The sequence below is a fragment of the Chiloscyllium plagiosum genome, unplaced genomic scaffold (genome assembly GCF_037043375.1).
Source record: "Chiloscyllium plagiosum isolate Xiang-an unplaced genomic scaffold, Cpla_swu_hap1 HiC_scaffold_2, whole genome shotgun sequence".
Lineage (NCBI taxonomy): Eukaryota > Metazoa > Chordata > Chondrichthyes > Orectolobiformes > Hemiscylliidae > Chiloscyllium > Chiloscyllium plagiosum.
In genome coordinates this window covers 34,212,517-34,230,844 of record NW_028270140.1, presented here as the reverse complement: position 1 = coordinate 34,230,844, position 18,328 = coordinate 34,212,517, and the positions used below count along the sequence as shown (strand labels likewise).

The 18,328-nt window shown below is 39.5% G+C and overlaps 1 protein-coding gene across 1 annotated transcript in view; it reads left to right on the top strand.

The window, feature by feature from the left end:
• rigi (RNA sensor RIG-I) overlaps positions 1-17,535 on the top strand; it is a 96,757-nt gene extending 79,222 nt beyond the window's left edge. Inside the window, exons 15-19 of the mRNA XM_043716266.2 lie at positions 681-762; positions 7,688-7,858; positions 9,072-9,223; positions 13,985-14,131; positions 16,455-17,535. Coding sequence (XP_043572201.1) covers positions 681-762; positions 7,688-7,858; positions 9,072-9,223; positions 13,985-14,131; positions 16,455-16,751 — 849 coding nt within the window. The 3' untranslated portion in view covers positions 16,752-17,535. The remainder of the gene's footprint in view (positions 1-680; positions 763-7,687; positions 7,859-9,071; positions 9,224-13,984; positions 14,132-16,454) is intronic.
• The last annotated feature ends 793 nt before the right edge of the window (positions 17,536-18,328 follow it).

Genomic DNA, 18,328 nt, shown 5'->3' with positions numbered 1-18,328 from the left:
CTTTTCACACTGTGGGTTGTGCGTTTATGGAATGAGTTGTCAGAGGAAATGGTAGAGTCTGGTACAATTACATTTAAAAGGCACCTGGATGGGTAACTGAATAGGAAGGGTTTAGAGGGATATAGGCCAAGTGCTGGCAAATGGGACTAGACTAGGTTAGCATATCAGGTCAGCATGGATGAATTGGACCAAAGGGTCTGTTTCCATGCTGTACATCTGTATGACTCTAAATACTTAAGGATTCATTCACGTTCTTTATATGAGAGGGAACTAAATTAGATTAGATTAGATTACATTACAGTGTGGAAACAGGCCCTTCGGCCCAACAAGTCCACACCGACCCGCCGAAGCGCAACCCACCCATACCCCTAAATGATCAAATGCCTTCATTACTTTGACTAACAAAAGTAATATAATTAATCTAGCCAAGGCAGATAAATGGGAGTTCAAATAGAGGTTAGCTGTGATCTAATTAAACTGTGGAACAGGACCAAGAGTCCACACAGCCTATTCCTCTAGTTCTTATGTTTGCTTTGCAGAGTAAATATGTCTTGTGTGAAATTACAAACTGCCAGTTGTAAAATGCATTCAAATTAAATCCTAATGTTGAAGAGGATAGTCTTTACTTGAGGCATGTTTATATTCATTTTAAAGCACACATTATTTTCCTATTTATGCAGGCTTTGAGGAAGTGGCTATTAGAGTGTCAAGAATTGGCATTCTTACAACCTGAAATGTTGTTGGGAAGATCCAAAAATACAGGTGATATCCTATGTGTAACTATTATAGCCTTTTTAACATAACAAATACTGCACCCAGTACTAAAATGTTGATTTAAAGGTGACAAACTATGAAAGATTTTGATGAGATTAATAAAGGAGAAACCGTTGTCACAGACAGGAGGGTCAGTAACCAGAAACCACAGAATTAGGATGCAGAATCCAGAGTTACTGTGATCTCAGTGTGTTGCCTATAATACTAGTGGAAGTAGGTTCAGCAGTAACTTTCAAAAGTAATGGGTAAAACCTTAGAAAGAAGAAATGTGCAGGTCTGTGCGGAAGGAACAAGGGACTGCCTGCTCACGTAAGATGAACCTTTCCCGTCCTATATGGTTCTGTGGTGTTTTGGTCTGGACACCATGCGCTCTTCCACTGAAGTTACTGAAGTCAAACACGTTGGTAGCCCTCAAAAATATTTTAAAATTTATATGCAGTATTTTTTTAAATGGAAAAATAAGCAAATAAACAGTGCGAGGGTTAAATGCCAAGAATACATTTTGGTATTTGATTTCTAAAGTTTCCCTCTAAATGTAGGAAGAAGGGTAGGTAATTCAGAAGCCTGGAGCATTTTCTGCCATTCAGAATAAAAATGTTATAAAGCACGTCTCACAACTTCTGTGCTTTACAGCCAATGAAATATTTTCAAAGTGTAGTCACTGTTGCAATGTAAGAAATTTGTACACAGCAAGCTCCCACAAATGGTAATGAAATAACAATTAGAAAATCTGTTTCAGTAATGTGACCGATTTGATATTTTAATTCCATTTGTCTGCATTGGTTCTCAAACATTAATATACTTTGGTGAGCGTAAAACCATCAATTTATTTTGGCATTTTCAGTTGCGCCGTAACAGCCTTTTGGAGGGGCTTCGAAATTTCCACTCCACTTTTGCCTCAGAAGTGCCTCCGGACATCAGCTCTAAAAGGCCCAGCTCTAGTTTTAGGATTGCACCTCTTTATTCAAAGCCTGAAAGAGAAGAGAGAGCAGGAACAGCAGTTTCACAAAGACAGAAAGAGTGAGCATGAAGACAGCAGATTCATAGGTAGAAAGCATAGGAAGAACAACTTCATGAAGAGCACAAGAGAGTGTGGAGACAGCAGTTTTGTAAAGAGAAGGAAAGAAGGCAGGAACATCTAAGGATTTACTTTTGGGAGCAGAGGCAGAGCCTCTGTGACTTGACTCAGCAGCAGAGAAATAATAGCATCTATGTCAGTCACAGGAAAGAAAATAGAAGCAGGAGTGAGCTATTCAACCCATTTGAGCCTGCTCTGCCATCTAATGTGATCATGGATGATCTCTATCTCAATGCCAAACTTCAATTCTCTCCCCATACTCCTTGACAACTCTATCTATTTCTTATTTTAAATATATCTAGTGACTTGGCCTTCACACCTTTCTTTGATAGATAATTCCACAGCCTTACCAGTCTCTCTCTGAATGAAGAAATTCCTCATCTCAGTCCAAAATGCCTACCAAATATTCTGAGACCATGACCACTTATTCCAGACTCCCCAGTCAGGGAAACTTAATCTCTGCATCCGATCTGTGCAATCCTGTCAGACGTCTATATATTTCATCGAGACCCCTTCTTATTCTCCTAAATGCCAGTAAATACATGCCCAGTCAACTCAATCTCTCTTTACAAAACAAACTTGCCATCTCGGGAATCAAACAGGAGTGCTTGTGCTGCATTCAAGCTACGTTGCCCCTAAGTTCTTTATTCATTGCCCTCCAAAGTCTGCACATGTCAGCGATGTGCGTGTGGCTACCTTTGCAATGGCATGAGCAGGACCTCGAGCAGTCGTACACCTTACAGGGAATATTTTATATCTTTCCTTTCATAAGGAGACCAAAAGGTACACCCAGTATTCTAGGAAAGACTCTGTACAGCTGCAGTGAGACTTCCTTGCTCCTGTACTCAAACCCACTTGCAATGAAGACCCAACATACCATTTGGCTTCCTAATTGCTCGCTGCACCTGCCTGCTTGCTTTCAGTGAACAAATGATACCAGCTCCCTTTTTTTGTAACTCAACTTTTCTATCTATTTTAATTTACACTCTGCCGTTTTGTTTCACCTAACAAAATGAACAAGTTCACATTTATCCATGTTGTGCTGCATCTGCAATATATTTGCCCACTCTCTCAACTTGTCTAAATCACCCTGACATCATCATTACCACTGTCTCTCCCATCCAGTTGTGTCACCAGCAAATTTGGAAATATAATATATATCAATGATTTGGATGAGGGAAAATATTGTAAATGGCTGAGGTGCAAGCTTTCATCCCTGCAGTAGCCCCACTATCACTGGTTTCCTCTCTGAAAATGGCTCATTTATTTCTGCTCTCTATTTCCAGTCTGCTAACCAGTTCTCAATCCATGCCAGTATATTTCCACTGATCCCATGTGCTTTCATTTTGCACAATGTGGGATTTTAACAAGGCTTTCTAAAAATTCCAAATCAGCACATCCACTGGTCCTTCTCTCATCTATTCTATTACTTATGTCCTCAAAAAAAAACTTCAAGTTTATCAAATATTATTTCTCTTCCATTGATCTATGATTTGGAGATGCTGGTGTTGGACTGGGGTGTATTCCATAGATCTATGTTGACTTTAAGTATTTTTATATGTTCTATTATCACATACCTATCATAGACCCCAGCATTTTTGCCACTACTGATATTAGACTAGCCGGTCTGCAACTGTAGGTTTGATTCCCCCTCTGCATTTTTATATAGTGGGATTATGTTTGCTACTGTTGTTTCTTTGTGTAAGTATAGTGAACTGTCACTGTGAGATTTGGCAGTTAACTGCTACCCTCCAATCTGCTGGAACCATATCAGTACTTAGAAAATTTTTGACAGTGACAACCAAAGCATCCACTATTTCCATAGCCACCCCTAGGGTTTACCAACATTTTTTTAAAAACTAATGTTAATTTCCTCTTTCCCAAAAAACACCTGCTTTCCTAGCATTTCTGGAAAGCTTTTTGTGTCTTCTGACACAGAACAAAAGTAGTTGTTTAATTCTTGCACTCCCTATAGTGTGGAATCAGGTCGTTCAACTCATCGTGCCCACACCGACCCTCCACAGAGAACATTCCACACAACACCCTCACCCCCAGCCCTCAATCCCTGTACCCCCGCATATCACATGGCTAATCTAACTAGTTTCAATTCCCTGGATATTGAGCAATTTACCTAATCTGCACATCATTGGACTGTGGGAGGAAATCAGAGAACCTAGAGGGAATCCATCAGACATGGAGAGAACACGCTACCTCCACACAGTCAGTCACCTGAGGCTGGAATTGAACCTGGGTCCCTGACACTATAAGGAAGCAATGCTAACCACTGAGCCACCATAACACCCTTGCGATAAGGTTACATGCAGTTTCCTTGTTCTCCATTATCAATTCTTCAGTTTCAAACTGAAAGGGATGTACAGTTGTCTTCAATAATTCTTTTTTCATTTCATTTACTTGCAGTCCACTTTCATGTTCCTTCCAAGTTTACCCTCATGCATTTTCCCTTCTTGTTCCTCATTTGCTGAATTCTAAACTGGTCCAGCTCTCAAGCTTGCTACTTTATCGAACAACTTTTATATGGCTTCTCTTTGATCAAATGTTTTCCTCAACTACTTTTGTTAAGCATGGTTTGACAACTTTTCCTGATGTTATTTCACCTGAAAAGAATGTGCGAGTGCTGCAATGCGCACATTTATTCCCTAAATATTAACCATTACCTATTCACTGTCATGCCTTTTCACAAAGTTACCCAGTCTATTACAGTGAACTTACTCCTCATACCTTCATAATTTCCTTTGTTTAGATTAAGGACCATAGTTTTGGATTGGACTGCTTCACTTTCTATCCCAATGAAAAATTCCACCATTTTAAAAAAGAAAACAAAAGAACTGTGGAAGCTGGAAATCAGAAGCAAAAGCAGAAATTGCTGGAAAGACTCAGCAGACCTGGCAGCATCCATGGAGAGAAATAAGTGTTAATGTTTTGGGTCCAGTGATCCTTCTTCAGAACTGATGGCAGCTAGAAAAAGGATGTTTTTATGCAGAAGACAGGGGGTAAGGAGTAAATTATAGGTGGAGACAGAGCCCAAAGAGAGGGAACAACAGTTGGATAGACAAAGTTAAAAATCACACAACGCCAGGTTATAGTCCACCATGTTTAATTGGAAGCACTAGCTTTCGGAGCGCCGCACCTGACTACCACCTGATGAAGGAGCATCGCTTCGAAAGCTAGTGTGCTTCCAATTAAACCTGTTGGACTATAACCTGGTGTTGTGTGATTTTTAACTTTGTACACCCCAGTCCAACACCAGCATCTCCAAATCATGAATAGACAAAGGTGTGGACAATGGTCAGCCTATGAGAATAAATAGCTGCTAATGGGGATGATAGTGGCTAACAATGGGAAGTGTGTGATAGCAGACCATGAGACAACAAGGCCTGGATGTGTGGGGGTTGGGGTAAAGACACAGAGTCATAGAGATGTACAGCACAGAAATAGACCTTTTGGTCCAACTTATCCATGTATACCAGATATCCCAACCCAATCTAGTCCCACCTGCCAGCAACCAGCCCATATCCCTCCAAACCCTTCCTATTCGTATACCCATCCAGTTGCCTTTTAAATGTTGCAATCGTAGCAGCCTCCCCACTTCCTCTGGCAGCTCATTCCATACACTTACACCCTCTGCATGAAAAGGTTGCCCCTTGGGTCTCTTTTAAATCTTTCCCCTTTCACCCTAAACCTATGCCTTCTAGTTCTGGACATCACCACCCCAGGGAAAAGATTTGTCTATTTATCCTATCCATGTCCCTCATGATTTTATAAACCTCTAGAACGTCACCCCTCAGCCTTCAACACTCCAAGGAAAATCAGCCCTAGCCTGTTCAGTCTCTCCCCATAGTTCAAATCCTCCAACCCTGGCAACATCCTTGTAAATCTTTTCTGAACCCTTTCAAGTTTCACAACATCCTTCCGTTAGGAAGGAGACCAGAACTACATGCAATATTCCAAAAGTGGCCTAACCAATGTCCTGTACAGCTGTAACATGACCTTCCGACTCCTATATTCAATACTCCAACCAATGAAGGAAAGCATACCAAACGCCTTCTTCACTACCCTATCTACCTGCGACTCCACTTTCAAGGAACTATGAACCTGCACTCCAAGGTCTCTTTGTTCAGCAACTCTCCCGAGGACCTCACCATTAAGTGTATAAGTCCTGCTAAGATTTCCCAAAATGCAGCACCTCACTTTTATCTAATGGGAGAAGGCTTCAAGCCCTAAAATAGGTGAACATGATATTGAGTCCATAAGGCTGTGCAGTTCCCAAGCAGAAAATGAGTTGCTGTTCCAGCTTTCACTGAGCTATGCAGGAGCCCTGCAGGAAGCCAGGGAACAAGGTGGTGTGTTGAAATAGCAGGCAACTGGAAGCTCAGGGTCTTTTTTTTTTTGCAAACAGAATGTAGGTGTTCTGCAAAACAGTCCCCCAATCTATGCTTTGTTTTCCCAATGTAAAGACTACGTTGTGAGTAGTGAACGTAGTAGATTAGATTGAGTGAAGTTCAAGTAAAGTGCTGCTTCACCTGGAAGGTATGTTTGGGCCCTGAGAAGGGAGAAAGCAGGTATTGCACCTTCTGCAGAGGTACCATCTCTGAACAGGTTGAATTTTAAAAAACCCTAAATATCTTGGAGATGCAGCTTGGGGCTCTTGTGTGACAGTTATATTGGCCCTACCTGCTTCATAATGTGTCTGAAATACCTTGGGGCTGCAGCCGGACCAGGAAAACATTTACCGAATCAAGCTCGTCTTACCAATCATCTAGAGTCTCACAGCTTGCATCATGGAGGTTTTGGAACATTGATTTTGTCTGCAGCAGTCCGTGTTTGGGAAGGTGATCTATCTGTCATTGAAGGAACTGGAAACAGAGGATTGCAACAAACTTCTAGAAATGATAAAACACTGTAGGAAACATTTCACCCATTGAGCCTGTGCTTGGGCTAATCAATTAGTTCCATTCCCCTTTGTTCTTTTACCATAACCTTGTGATTTTCTTTCCACCTTCAAGTATTTATCCAGTTCCCTACTGAAAGATATTGCATTTATTTCACTGCAAATCACTGCTCCAGATTACAACTTGCTACATAAAATGTTTCCTTATGCTACTCTGGTTTTTTAGCCAATAACTTTGAATCTTGTAACCTCAAGTTGTTAATCCTCCTGCTATTGGAAACAGACTTTGGTAGTTCTTTTATACTACAGCAGCATTAAAATTCTTAGATTTTGTAAGTAATCTTTTTATCAACTGCTGTATATAAAGAATTTGCACTGGGATTCCAAAAACACTGAACAGTTGCCCTCTTGCTACCTTTAAAACTGTTACAAGTTGCAGGTAGCAGTTCTAAATGTAAATGTTACATTTCAAATTATGGGAAACTGTAGCCACATTAGCATGAATCTGAGGAATTGTTCTTTCGGAGCTGACCTGTGTACAATAGTTTGTGTGTGCGTTAGAAATGTTAGCTTCTCTAAACCAATGGAACAATAACATAATAACGTAGCACTGTTAATATATCAGAGTATTAACAAAGAAAATTTGACACCAAGCCACATAAGATTAAGACAGGTGGCTTAAAAACGTGTTCAGAAAGATTGGTTTTGTTGAACATTCTAGGTGAGAGATTTGAAGGGAGGTGGTTCCTGAAATAGGCCTAGCCAGCTGCCAGTGATGGAGCGAGAGCAATCTGATTCCAAGAGTCTGGAAGTATAAATGTCTTGGAGGAGGTTTGCAGAGATCATAGTGGTGACCTACTGTGAATGTTTTCTTTTAACTAAGGTATAAAAGATAATTTTATCAGTGCATATATTATGTTTTACAGGAATGACTCTGCCCTTGCAAAAAGAAGTACTGATTTCATTTAAAGGCAATAGTGGAACCAAAATCCTTGTAGCAACATCTGTTGCTGATGAGGGAATTGACATAGCTCAATGTAACCTTGTACTGTTGTATGAGTATGTGGGTAATGTTATAAAGATGATTCAAACAAGAGGTAAGGACATTGTCAAAGTAAGATATGATCAACTGATCTATTGTCCAGTGGTTGTTCCTGGATAATGGTGGGGTAGGGGGCACAATGTATCACTCAAGTAATGTTTAAACAAGCAGTTCAGTGCTAAGTTGTTTTGGACCATGCATACAAACTAAGCATAATTAATGAATTCAGTTGAAACGTCTTTACCCAGAGAGTAGTGAGACTGTGGGACTCACTAGCTAGCACCAATGTATTTCAGACAATGTTCAATACATGTAGTCATAAAGACATACAGCATGGAAACAAGCCCTTCAGTCCCACTCGTTCATGACGACCAGATATCCAAACCTAATCTAGTCCCATTTGCCATCATTTGGCCCATATCCCTCTAAATCCTTCCTATTCATATACCAATCCAGATGTCTTTTTAATGTTGTAATTGTACCAGCCTCCACCACTTCCTCTGGCAGCTAATTCCATACACGCACCACCCTCTGTGTGGAAAAAGTTGCCCCTTAGGTCCCTTTTTAAATTTTGCCCCCTGACCCAAAAACTATGCCCTCTAGTTCTGGACTTCCCCACCCCAGGGAAAAGACCATGTCTATTTATCCTATCCATGACCCTCATGATTTTATAAATCTCTATAAGGTCACCCCTCAGCCTTCGACTCTCCAGGGAAAACAGCCCCACCCCATTCAGCCTCTCATTGTAGCTCATACCCTCCAATCTTCGCAATATCCTTGTAAATCTTTTCTTAACGCTTTCATGTTCCATAACATCCTTCTGATAGGGCAAGATAAAGGAGATGCACGTGAACAATGAAAACTGGCATAGACCACATGTAAATGTTCTGTAAATTCTATATGACTGGAGAGCTTATTGATGCACAGAATTGTGGGTGTCTCTGGAATTTAAATTGCTTGCTAAATGTAGATATGCTACTCTGCAGTTGTTAATTCACGTTTTCATGCAGTTGAGCAGTATAATAATTATTCTTGTCAATGAAATGACAATATAAGGGACTTTGGACAAAGTCTGGTACATTTATTAATCTCCATTAATTTTACTATTCACAATGTATGTGGTATGTTCTTTTCTGCTAATTTATACAAAACTGTATAAGCAATTCCCACATTTTGTTGCATGAAGTTCACTTAGTGGTGATTCTGAAATGACAGTTCTGTTCATGCCTGTGTTCAATTACAACACAATTAAACTGTTGCTGTCACAGGTCGTGGAAGAGCACAAAATAGCAAGTGCATTCTTATTACCAGCAAAAAAGAGCAGGCTGAGAAAGACATGCTTCATTTTTTACAAGAGGAGATGATGTACAAAGCTATTCGTGAAGTACAACAGTTGGGACAGGCAGACTTGGTTGAGAAGGTAATAATGGGCTTATGGTTGTTATGCTACAAACTTCAGAATCTAATTCTTGGTTGAGTTGCAATATTCTGTTCCACCCAGATTTCCTATGCGGGCACATCTTATGTGAAAATGCGATGTTCCACTGCCCTGATTTTGAGATGTAGATTGTATTGTACCTGCTATTTCAGACAAATATTTTAAATCAAATTGGACAGAAACAAGCAGCCATAAGGCCAACCAATTCATTTAACCTTCTTTAAATGTCTTCATTCTAACAATCATCACAGCACACTGCATTAGTTGAAAGCTTGTTGTAATTTTGAAATTACAGGGTAACAGTGAGGTTTTAAATTCCAATTCTGGAGACTACAGGTTCCCAACTAAGATTTCAATTGGGTAACTTATCAGAGACCCCTGTGTGATGATACTATGGTATAAGAGATGTATTTTGTTCTTTGTTTTAAAATGAAGAGAAGTTGCGTCAGAGGAGAAGAATGGTCTGTTCCAAACTCAAAGTAAACAACCTGAGACCTTAAAAGAACCACACCTAAATTGGAACAATAGGAGCAGCATGAAGGGGTGGGGTCTATCTCCCACAGAACGAGGATTTTAGTTTAGGTTTCAGTAGCCGTTGAGGTTTTGTTGATCTTCCCTCCTGGACTGGAGAATTGCATAAGACAATCTATTTTACTGAATTTGCCTTTGCCAAGAATGTATTTCTGAGATGTTACTAGATTGGAACAGTTGTTGTTTAGTATTTAAATAATCTCATTCTGTTAAGTTTCAGTAGAGTTAGAGTTATACCAATTTCTTCCTTCTTTCGTTTGTATTTTAACAATAGTGTAAGAATAAAGTGTGCTTTGCTTCTGGCCTGGTAGTTTGACCAATCGAATTGCATCTGGAACACACAGCCTTTTAAAAGTAAGAAAAAGTTTAGGGTCCAGTCCATAGCATCTGGCTTAAATCTCATCTTCCACTGATGGCGAACCTTCTGAATAGGTAAATGCACTGGGCAATGTGCAACTGAACTACAAAAAAAGATATGGTTCAGTCTGCAGTTTGTCCTGTGTAAACAATTGTATCTTGACTGAAATGGTAAAAACATGCACCATAATTAACTAAAATCAGCTAAGCTCTTAGCACCAGCTCTCAGTGCAATGGGAATCATTGGTGAATTATTTCTAGAGAAAATTAACGTAAGAATTAATTGAGAATGATTCACCTTAATTGTTTCTTTCCCAGGCTAAGATTATTATTATATGTGGAGTGTTGATTAGAATTGTTCTCTGGAGTTTATGGAAATAGATTGATTTTGATTACTATTGAAGTCAAGATAGCATAGGAAAATGGATATAATGCCACAATGTTATTGAATGGCAGAGTAGGCTAAAGGGACTGAATCCTTTATCATTCTAAAGCTTCACATTACATAAGAACTTAGGTTCTGAAGTGGAGGGAATTTTAGTACATAGTTCAGTTTTGTGATTATCTGACCACAGCATTTACTAAAGTCAGTTAAATGAGCAGCAAGGTTGCCTGGGGAGTTAACTGCAAAGGTATTTGTTGACTTGAGTTTTACAACCACTGCAGGGAGAGACAAAGAATCAAAAACAAATCTATAAAGGGGGAAGGTTAGCGGTCAAGGCTAGGCATAGGACCTTAGATGCTTATAAGTCAGTAAAGCAGCTGTGGGGCTGTCAGAGAGGAAAACATCCACGAAAGCTGTTGAAGTCATGAGTTTAGGGAGCCATGTTTAATAAGAATGAGCTGAGTTCAGTTGAGTAGAGACCATGAAGTGAAGAAACTAATTTCTAGTGAATACATAGCAATTTCCCAAAAGGAAACCAATTACAGGCATGCCAGCTGAGCAAAAAGTTTTAACTTTGAAGTGGGTGACTCCTGAGGTTTAAGTATCTGTTAAGGGTATTACTGCGGGGGGATAAAAAAAGGATGAATCTGTCTGATGTTTGCAATAAAATTATTCCAAAGGTCTTCACTCTAATATAGTTAATGATTTTTACTTTGTTAAAAATACATTGGCAGCTGTGAATATGTTCTGTAACACTCTCCATGGTAAACAAATAAATTATGGTCTATGCACTATCTTCCAAAATTCTATAGATTCTGGAAGACAACAGATGTTACCCCACTATTTAAAGGAGCAAGTCAGAGAGAAAACAGGGAACTACAGACTTGTTAGCTTTACATTAGCAATAGAGAAAATCCTTGGGGAGTTTTTATTTGAAGTTGTTACTGACAAATACACTTATGAAAATCTAGGTGTTTTGGTAAAGTCCTGCACAGGAGGCTAGTTAGAAAGGTTAAGTACAGTAGGTAGGAGATACTGTACTGGCTTGGATTAATGGACTGTTTTCTATTTGTGAGCCAATGGGCCAAAACTGGGTCATTCTCACCTCAGCAGAATGGTGTAAGAAACGGTGCATGCGCCCCGGTGTTTACAATGCACATCAATCATTTGGACGTGGGGAAGAAATCTAATATTTTCCAATTTGCAGGTTAAAAAAAGCTAAGTAGGAATGTGTCCTATGAGGTACAAAAAAAAACATTCAGAGTATCTGTTAATTGTCAAGAGGTTGGCAAGTGTAGATGTACAAAGGGGCTAGGGTGACCTTGTCAATAAGTCACTGAAGGTTAACATCCACCTGAGCAAGCTATCAGGAAGGTGAACAGGCAGGGAATAGAGGGACATGCAGGAAGATGGAATTATTGAGAATGACATCGTGTCAGTGCAGACATGGCAGGCCAAAGGGATGTTCCTGTGCTGTACTGTTTTAAGACTTATAGAATGTTATTTTTGCAAGAGGATTTGAGTACAGAATTAGTGAAGTCTTGCTCAGAGCTTGGTTACACTCCACCTGGAGTACAATGTGAAGTTTTGGGTTCCTTATCACAGGAAATGTCATTGACACAGGGTGTACAATAAATATTCACCAGATTTGTTCCTGGGATAGCCGAATGATCTTATAAAAAGTGATAGTGTAAACCAGACCTGTGTTCCAGAGAACTTTGAACAACGAGAAATGATCTCATTTAAACTTACAAAATACAGGGAAGAAATAGGTAAGATGTTCACCTTGTTGGCATAGTCTAGAACCAGGAGCCACAGTTTAAAAACAGTCATTTAGGTTTGAAATAAGGAAAAATTGTTTTACTCAGAGGGTTATGAACCTTCCAAATTCTCTACCCTAGAAGACTGTGGAAGCTCAGCCTTTGAGTATGTTTAAAACAGAGATTTGATAGCTATAGGAAAGACATTATGAAATTTTAAAGGGTTTAGAAAAAGGCTTACAAGGATATTGCTAGGATTAGAGGGATTGGGCTATAGGGAGAGGCTGAATAGCTGTTTTCCATGGATGACCTTTACAGAGGTTTACAAAATCATGAGGGGTCTGGATAGGTGTTATGGACATGGGGTAAACTCTCCTGCTTAATTTAAAACCAGCAACACTGAAGATTTTTCCCGTGCAGTAATCTGTAAAATTAGAGCAGCCAAAAACTAAGCAAAGTAAAAATTAACAATTTTAAGAAATAAAGTATAACAGAATATTTAACTAACCACTATTTACAATTTCTTTCTCTAACCTATCTTTTACCTTCCCTTCTATAATACTAGTCCAATAAAACTCCCAATTAAGATTTACAAAACAACATTTCTTATCTCAAAACCAGGCAGCTGTAGGTTCTTGTCTTCAGATCTTGCTGTGTCGTCTTTTCTCCTTGTTAGGAATTTCTGCATCACAGGTTACTGATTGAAAAGGGACTTTTAAGAGAGATGTTTTTCTCAAGCAGTCGGGTACATGCTAGGATTGGCAGTTCTCCTCTCAACTGTTGAATTTTACCCCAGTCTTATCCTCCAGAGCATCGGATTGTGACACTGGCTTTTAAGATTGAATTAAGTATATTGACAAACTTGATTTGAAATTGGTATTTTTTGGGGGTATAATTTAAACTGAGTGGCTGAATTTGAATTTGTTTTGGTCTCTAGGCCACTCAGTGAGTGCTGTTTGTTCTTAATCAAAATGTTACTTTATGAATTCTCCAGCACTGAATTGCCAAGTCCTTAACTCTTAAAGGTACATCTTCATAACAATAGGGTAAATAGACAGTCTTTTCCTGGTTTGGGCGAGTCCAGAACTAGAGGACAACTTTTTAATGCAGGGGGAGGTGTATATGTGGAATGAGCTGCCAGAGGAAGTGGTGGAGGCTGATACAATTACAACATTTAAAAGGCATCTGGATGGGTATATATAGAGGAAGGGTTTAGAGGGATATGGGTCAAATGCTGGCAAATGGGACTAGATCCATTTCAGATATCTGGTCTGCACAGATGAGTTGGACTGAAGGGTCTGTTTCTGTGCTGTACATCTCTGTGACTTTATTACTGATTACCAGTGGCAGTCAGGGTTATGGAGAAGGCTGGGTAAAAGACATTGAATTGTTTGATCAACCATGATCTCATTAATGACCTACTCTGGTTCCTATTGAGCCAGGTTTCACTATGGTTTCTGGCTTATCCAATATTATCAATTGGAGTCAACACGACTCCTGCTCCTACTTATGCTCACACACTTCCATTTTAGGTTTTTAATTACCTTCAGAAATGGCTGCACAATTGAGAGAATTTGCTCTCAATTCATTTACTTTCTTGTTTGATTTAATTAATTCTGTTTAGATTGTTATTCTAACAATACATGTATTGGAGGTTGCTGTTTAAAATGTACCTTTGCAAGGGACTAAACTGCAATTCTTTCTTCCAAGATTAATACCATTCAACTAAATGACAAGAAAATGAGGGAACTGCTTGTTAGTATTCCAAATACAGAGAAACCAGATGTCAGTTACGAGTTACTTTGTGGAAGATGCAAAACGTATGCATGCAACTCTGATGACATAAGAGTCATAGAGGTGAGTCCAGAATTTAGTAACCTACCATTATTACTATAATGACAATTATCTTGCTAGATATGAACAATTTGATTCTAAGTGCTTCCAGATGTAACCACATTTCAAATTTGTAATTCCATACTCAATATTAGACCTTGGCCATAATATTTGGTTCCAAAATTTCTGAAAAATACAAATGGATCTGCCTGCTCAGCCAGTAACCAGGATTTGATGTTGGAACTAATTTTGGATAATTGCCAAGCACAATTACCCATAATTTAGGGGGTCAAAAGTTCTTCAATTATCTACCAAGCACATAGCTAAAGAGAGTACTTGTAATAATACCATGCACACCACTCTGAGCATTTATGATTCTGACAAAATAGCAATAATGTTGGGACAAGGGCCATCATTTCAGATTCAAGAGAGGGCTCAACCATCCCGACTGGAAAAAGAGAGTCCAAGTCATGTGTGTTTGTGTAACTGAATAGCACTTGCAGGGGCTCATGTTGCTCAGTTGCCTCGATGACTGGTTTGCAATGCAGAGTGATGCCATCAGCATGGATTCCGTTCCCACACTGGCTAAGGTTATGATGAAGGACTCCTTCTCAATTTCTTACCTTACCTGAGGCTTCACCAGCTGAGTCTATTGACAGACGATATTGACTTGCTATCTCAAGCTATTGCATCTATGGCAAGAATTTGGTGTTTTGGTGTGAGATGTAGCATTTCATACAGAAACACTAGTCAATGTGGTTACTATATAATCTGGGCACAAGAACACTACGGAGAGATGGGGATAACTCTTAAGCTGATTAACTGGGATCAGGTGGAACAGTATAATTGTCTTTTTTTCTAAATTAGATTACCAACTACCCTCCAATCCCATGTGCTTTAATTTTACACGTTTTATACAGAATGCCTCTAAGGTTCCTAATCAGGATTGGATTGTAAACCCAGATTCTTAATTGAACAAACACCTTTTAAATACAGTGAAACACTCAACTGCCTAGTAGAAGTTTGCTTAGTACCCTAGTAAATCGAATTGGTGTGAACTTACTATGACGGTACACATCGAAAGCAAGACTTTGGAGAAGCTGCAGAGAAAACTTACCAGAATGTAATCAGATGAGGGATACAATTTTATGTCTAGAGGGTGGAGAAGCTGAAGTTCTTCTTCTAAGAAAAGATTGGAGGAGACATCAAAAATGTTTGTGATCTTGAACATGGAAGTAGGGAGATTTGTTTCCATTTGCAGAGGAGTCAGAGGACACAGAATTAAGGCAACTACCAAAAGAGCCAGAAATTAGGAAGGTTTTTTTTTTAAATCCAGTGTATTGCTTTATATGGGAATCTAATATTGAGAATGATGGTGGAAACAGTTTTCGGAGTAGACTAAATACATGGAGAAAAGTTACAAAGCATGTTTTAAAGAGAATAATGTGTGTTGTGAAGCACAGAGCAATCCTAAAATACTTAATGAGTACTGCTATTCGTATTTACTAAGGAATAACAAGTTGACTTACTTAATTCTCAACCCCATCCATTACTTCTGATATTAAGGTTAAGTACTGGAAAAGCTGGCTATCCTTGAGTAAACAAATTGCCTAATCCAGATGGTGTGAATTGGAAGGTGGAAATAGGTTGCGCCAGAGAGTAACAAGTGTGTACAAGAAAGGGTAAATAGTCCAGTTAGGTTATCAGCAGCGGTGGATAATATTTTAGAAACTACTTGTGTGGGGAATGACTAATTTTCTGTGATTCTATAGACATTCAATGATCAAGGCATCCTGAAGTATTTTTAAAGTGTAGTCACTTCTATAATGTGGGCGACTCAGTGGTTAGCACTGCTGCCTTGGAGGACCAGGGACCCAGGTTCAGTTCCAGCCTTGGGTGGAATTTGCACATTTCCCCATGTCCGTGTGGGTTTGCATTAAGTGTTCTGGTTATCCTCCCACATCCAAATATATGCAGGTTAGGCAACCTGGCCATGCTAAATTTCCCTGTACCAACCAGGGACGTGCAGGCAAGGTGAAATCACCCATGGTAATTAACGATGGAGGAGAGGGGGGTTTGGGTCTCAGTCAGATGCTCTTTGGAGGGTTGTTGCAGACTCAACAAATAGCCTCTTTTTGGACTGTAGGGATACTGTGATAATATGCAGACAGCAAAATCCCACAACTAACAATAACTATACAATCTGTGGATGTTGCTAGAGTGTTAAATATTGTCTCTGTCACCCATATTAACCACACTGAACAGGTAATGCAATACTGTAGAGTCATTTGTTTTTATTCTGCTAATTCATAGGCTATTGTTGAAACCTCTCCTTGTTTTATTTCAGGAATGTCATCACACAGTTATCGACAACTCTTTCCAGGAGCGCTATTCAACTCAACCTCACAAGAAGCCAAAAAGCTTCAACAATTTTCAGAAAAGGCAAAAATTGCACTGCAAAGACTGCAAGCATGATTGGGGAATCACTGCAAACTACAAGGTGTTCATTGATCTCCCAATAATTAAAATTGAGAGCTTTATTCTTAAGAATGTTAAAACATCTGACCTAGTTCCTGGGACTAAATGGAAGAATGTCCCATTTTCAATTAAGGTTTTTGATGGTGTGGAAATGGCCAATAAATAATAGGCTGTGTGTGGCAGCAGGGGGGGGGGGGGGGGGGAAGGAGAGGGATTCCCTTATTAAAATTCCTTAATCAAAGCCATTTCACGTAAAGCAAAATGCTGGAACTGCATAGTAGATTCAAGCAACACAATTAAAAAAATAATCAGAGTTTGGTTATAAGCTAATTTAAATGAAAAAAATAATTTTTTGTTCTACGTTTAACTGCTTAAAAAACAATTTGGATATTCATTACGCAAAACCTTTCTTGCCTAAGTCTTTGTTTCAGAATCACCCTAAGCATTAATTCCCTTCTCTAGAGCAACACAATGAACAGAAAACCTACACTTACAGAACATGAACATGCAACAGTTGGAATACTGATTCAGTAATTTTGTCAATGCATTTGAATGTCCTTTACTATTGATCAGAATAGAAGATATTTCCACTCGTGAATGCCTTTAATATAGACATTTAACTAAAGGATAATTATTGAAAAATCTGTTAAGAACTTGTCAGTGATTAGAATGTGACAACTGCTGCCATACATGTAGTTGAGGCAAATAAGTAGCAATCAAGTGGAAGCTAATCACATGAAGGAGACGAGGCTAAAGGAATATGCTAACAGATTAAGATGAATAGATGAGGAAGCAGCTGATGGGGCACATCAATATCATCATTGAGCAGTTGAGTCTTTATTTGTGCACCCCATGTAAAGTAGTTGAGTGCTTTGAATTTAAGCAAATATTGTTTAAAATCAATTTATTATATGCATTTAATAATTAAAACAAACTGGATTAATCATCAATAGTGTGTTTTACTTTTGAAATTGGTAATTACAAGAGTTGCTTTCAAGTAAGAGATGGTGTCAGACAGAACTACAAAATAACAAATAAAAATTAAAATACCAACAGTGGCAATTCAGAGACTACAAAATCTCTAGAAGAGGACTGCCATTGCTGGAGATCAGAGTCGAAGAGTGTGGTGCTGGAAAAACACAGCAGGTCAGGCAGCATCCGAGGAGCAGGAGAGTCAATGTTTCGGGCATAAGCCCTTCATCAGGAATGAAGCTTGTGGGCCAAGGGGGCTGAGGGATAAATGGGAGGGGAGTGGAGCTGGGGAGAAGGAAACTGGGAAAGCAATAGGTAGATGAAGGTGGGGGTGAAAGTGATAGGTTGGAGGAGGGTGGAGCAGATAGGTAGGACTGTTCAAGAGGGTGGTGCCGGGTTGGAAGGTTGGGACTGGGATGGGGGAAGGGGGAGAAACTAGGTGAAATTCACATAGGTCCAGGGTCCTTCCAACTACATGAGATCAGAGTGTCCTTGGCAGAGTGGGAGGAGGGGATAACGTGTTCAGCCACAGGGCAGTGGGGTTAGTTAGTGTGGGTGTCCCAGAGATGAACTCTGAAACAATCCGCAAAATGGCATCCTGTATCCCCAATGTAGAGAAGACCACATCGGGTGCAATGGATGTACAGATAAAGTTCTGATGGATGTGGAAGGATCCTTTGGGGCCTTGGACAGGGATGAGGTGTAGGGAGGGTGTAGGTTTTGCATTTCTTGCAATGTCAGGGGAAGGTGTCAGGAGGAAAGGGTCGGTTG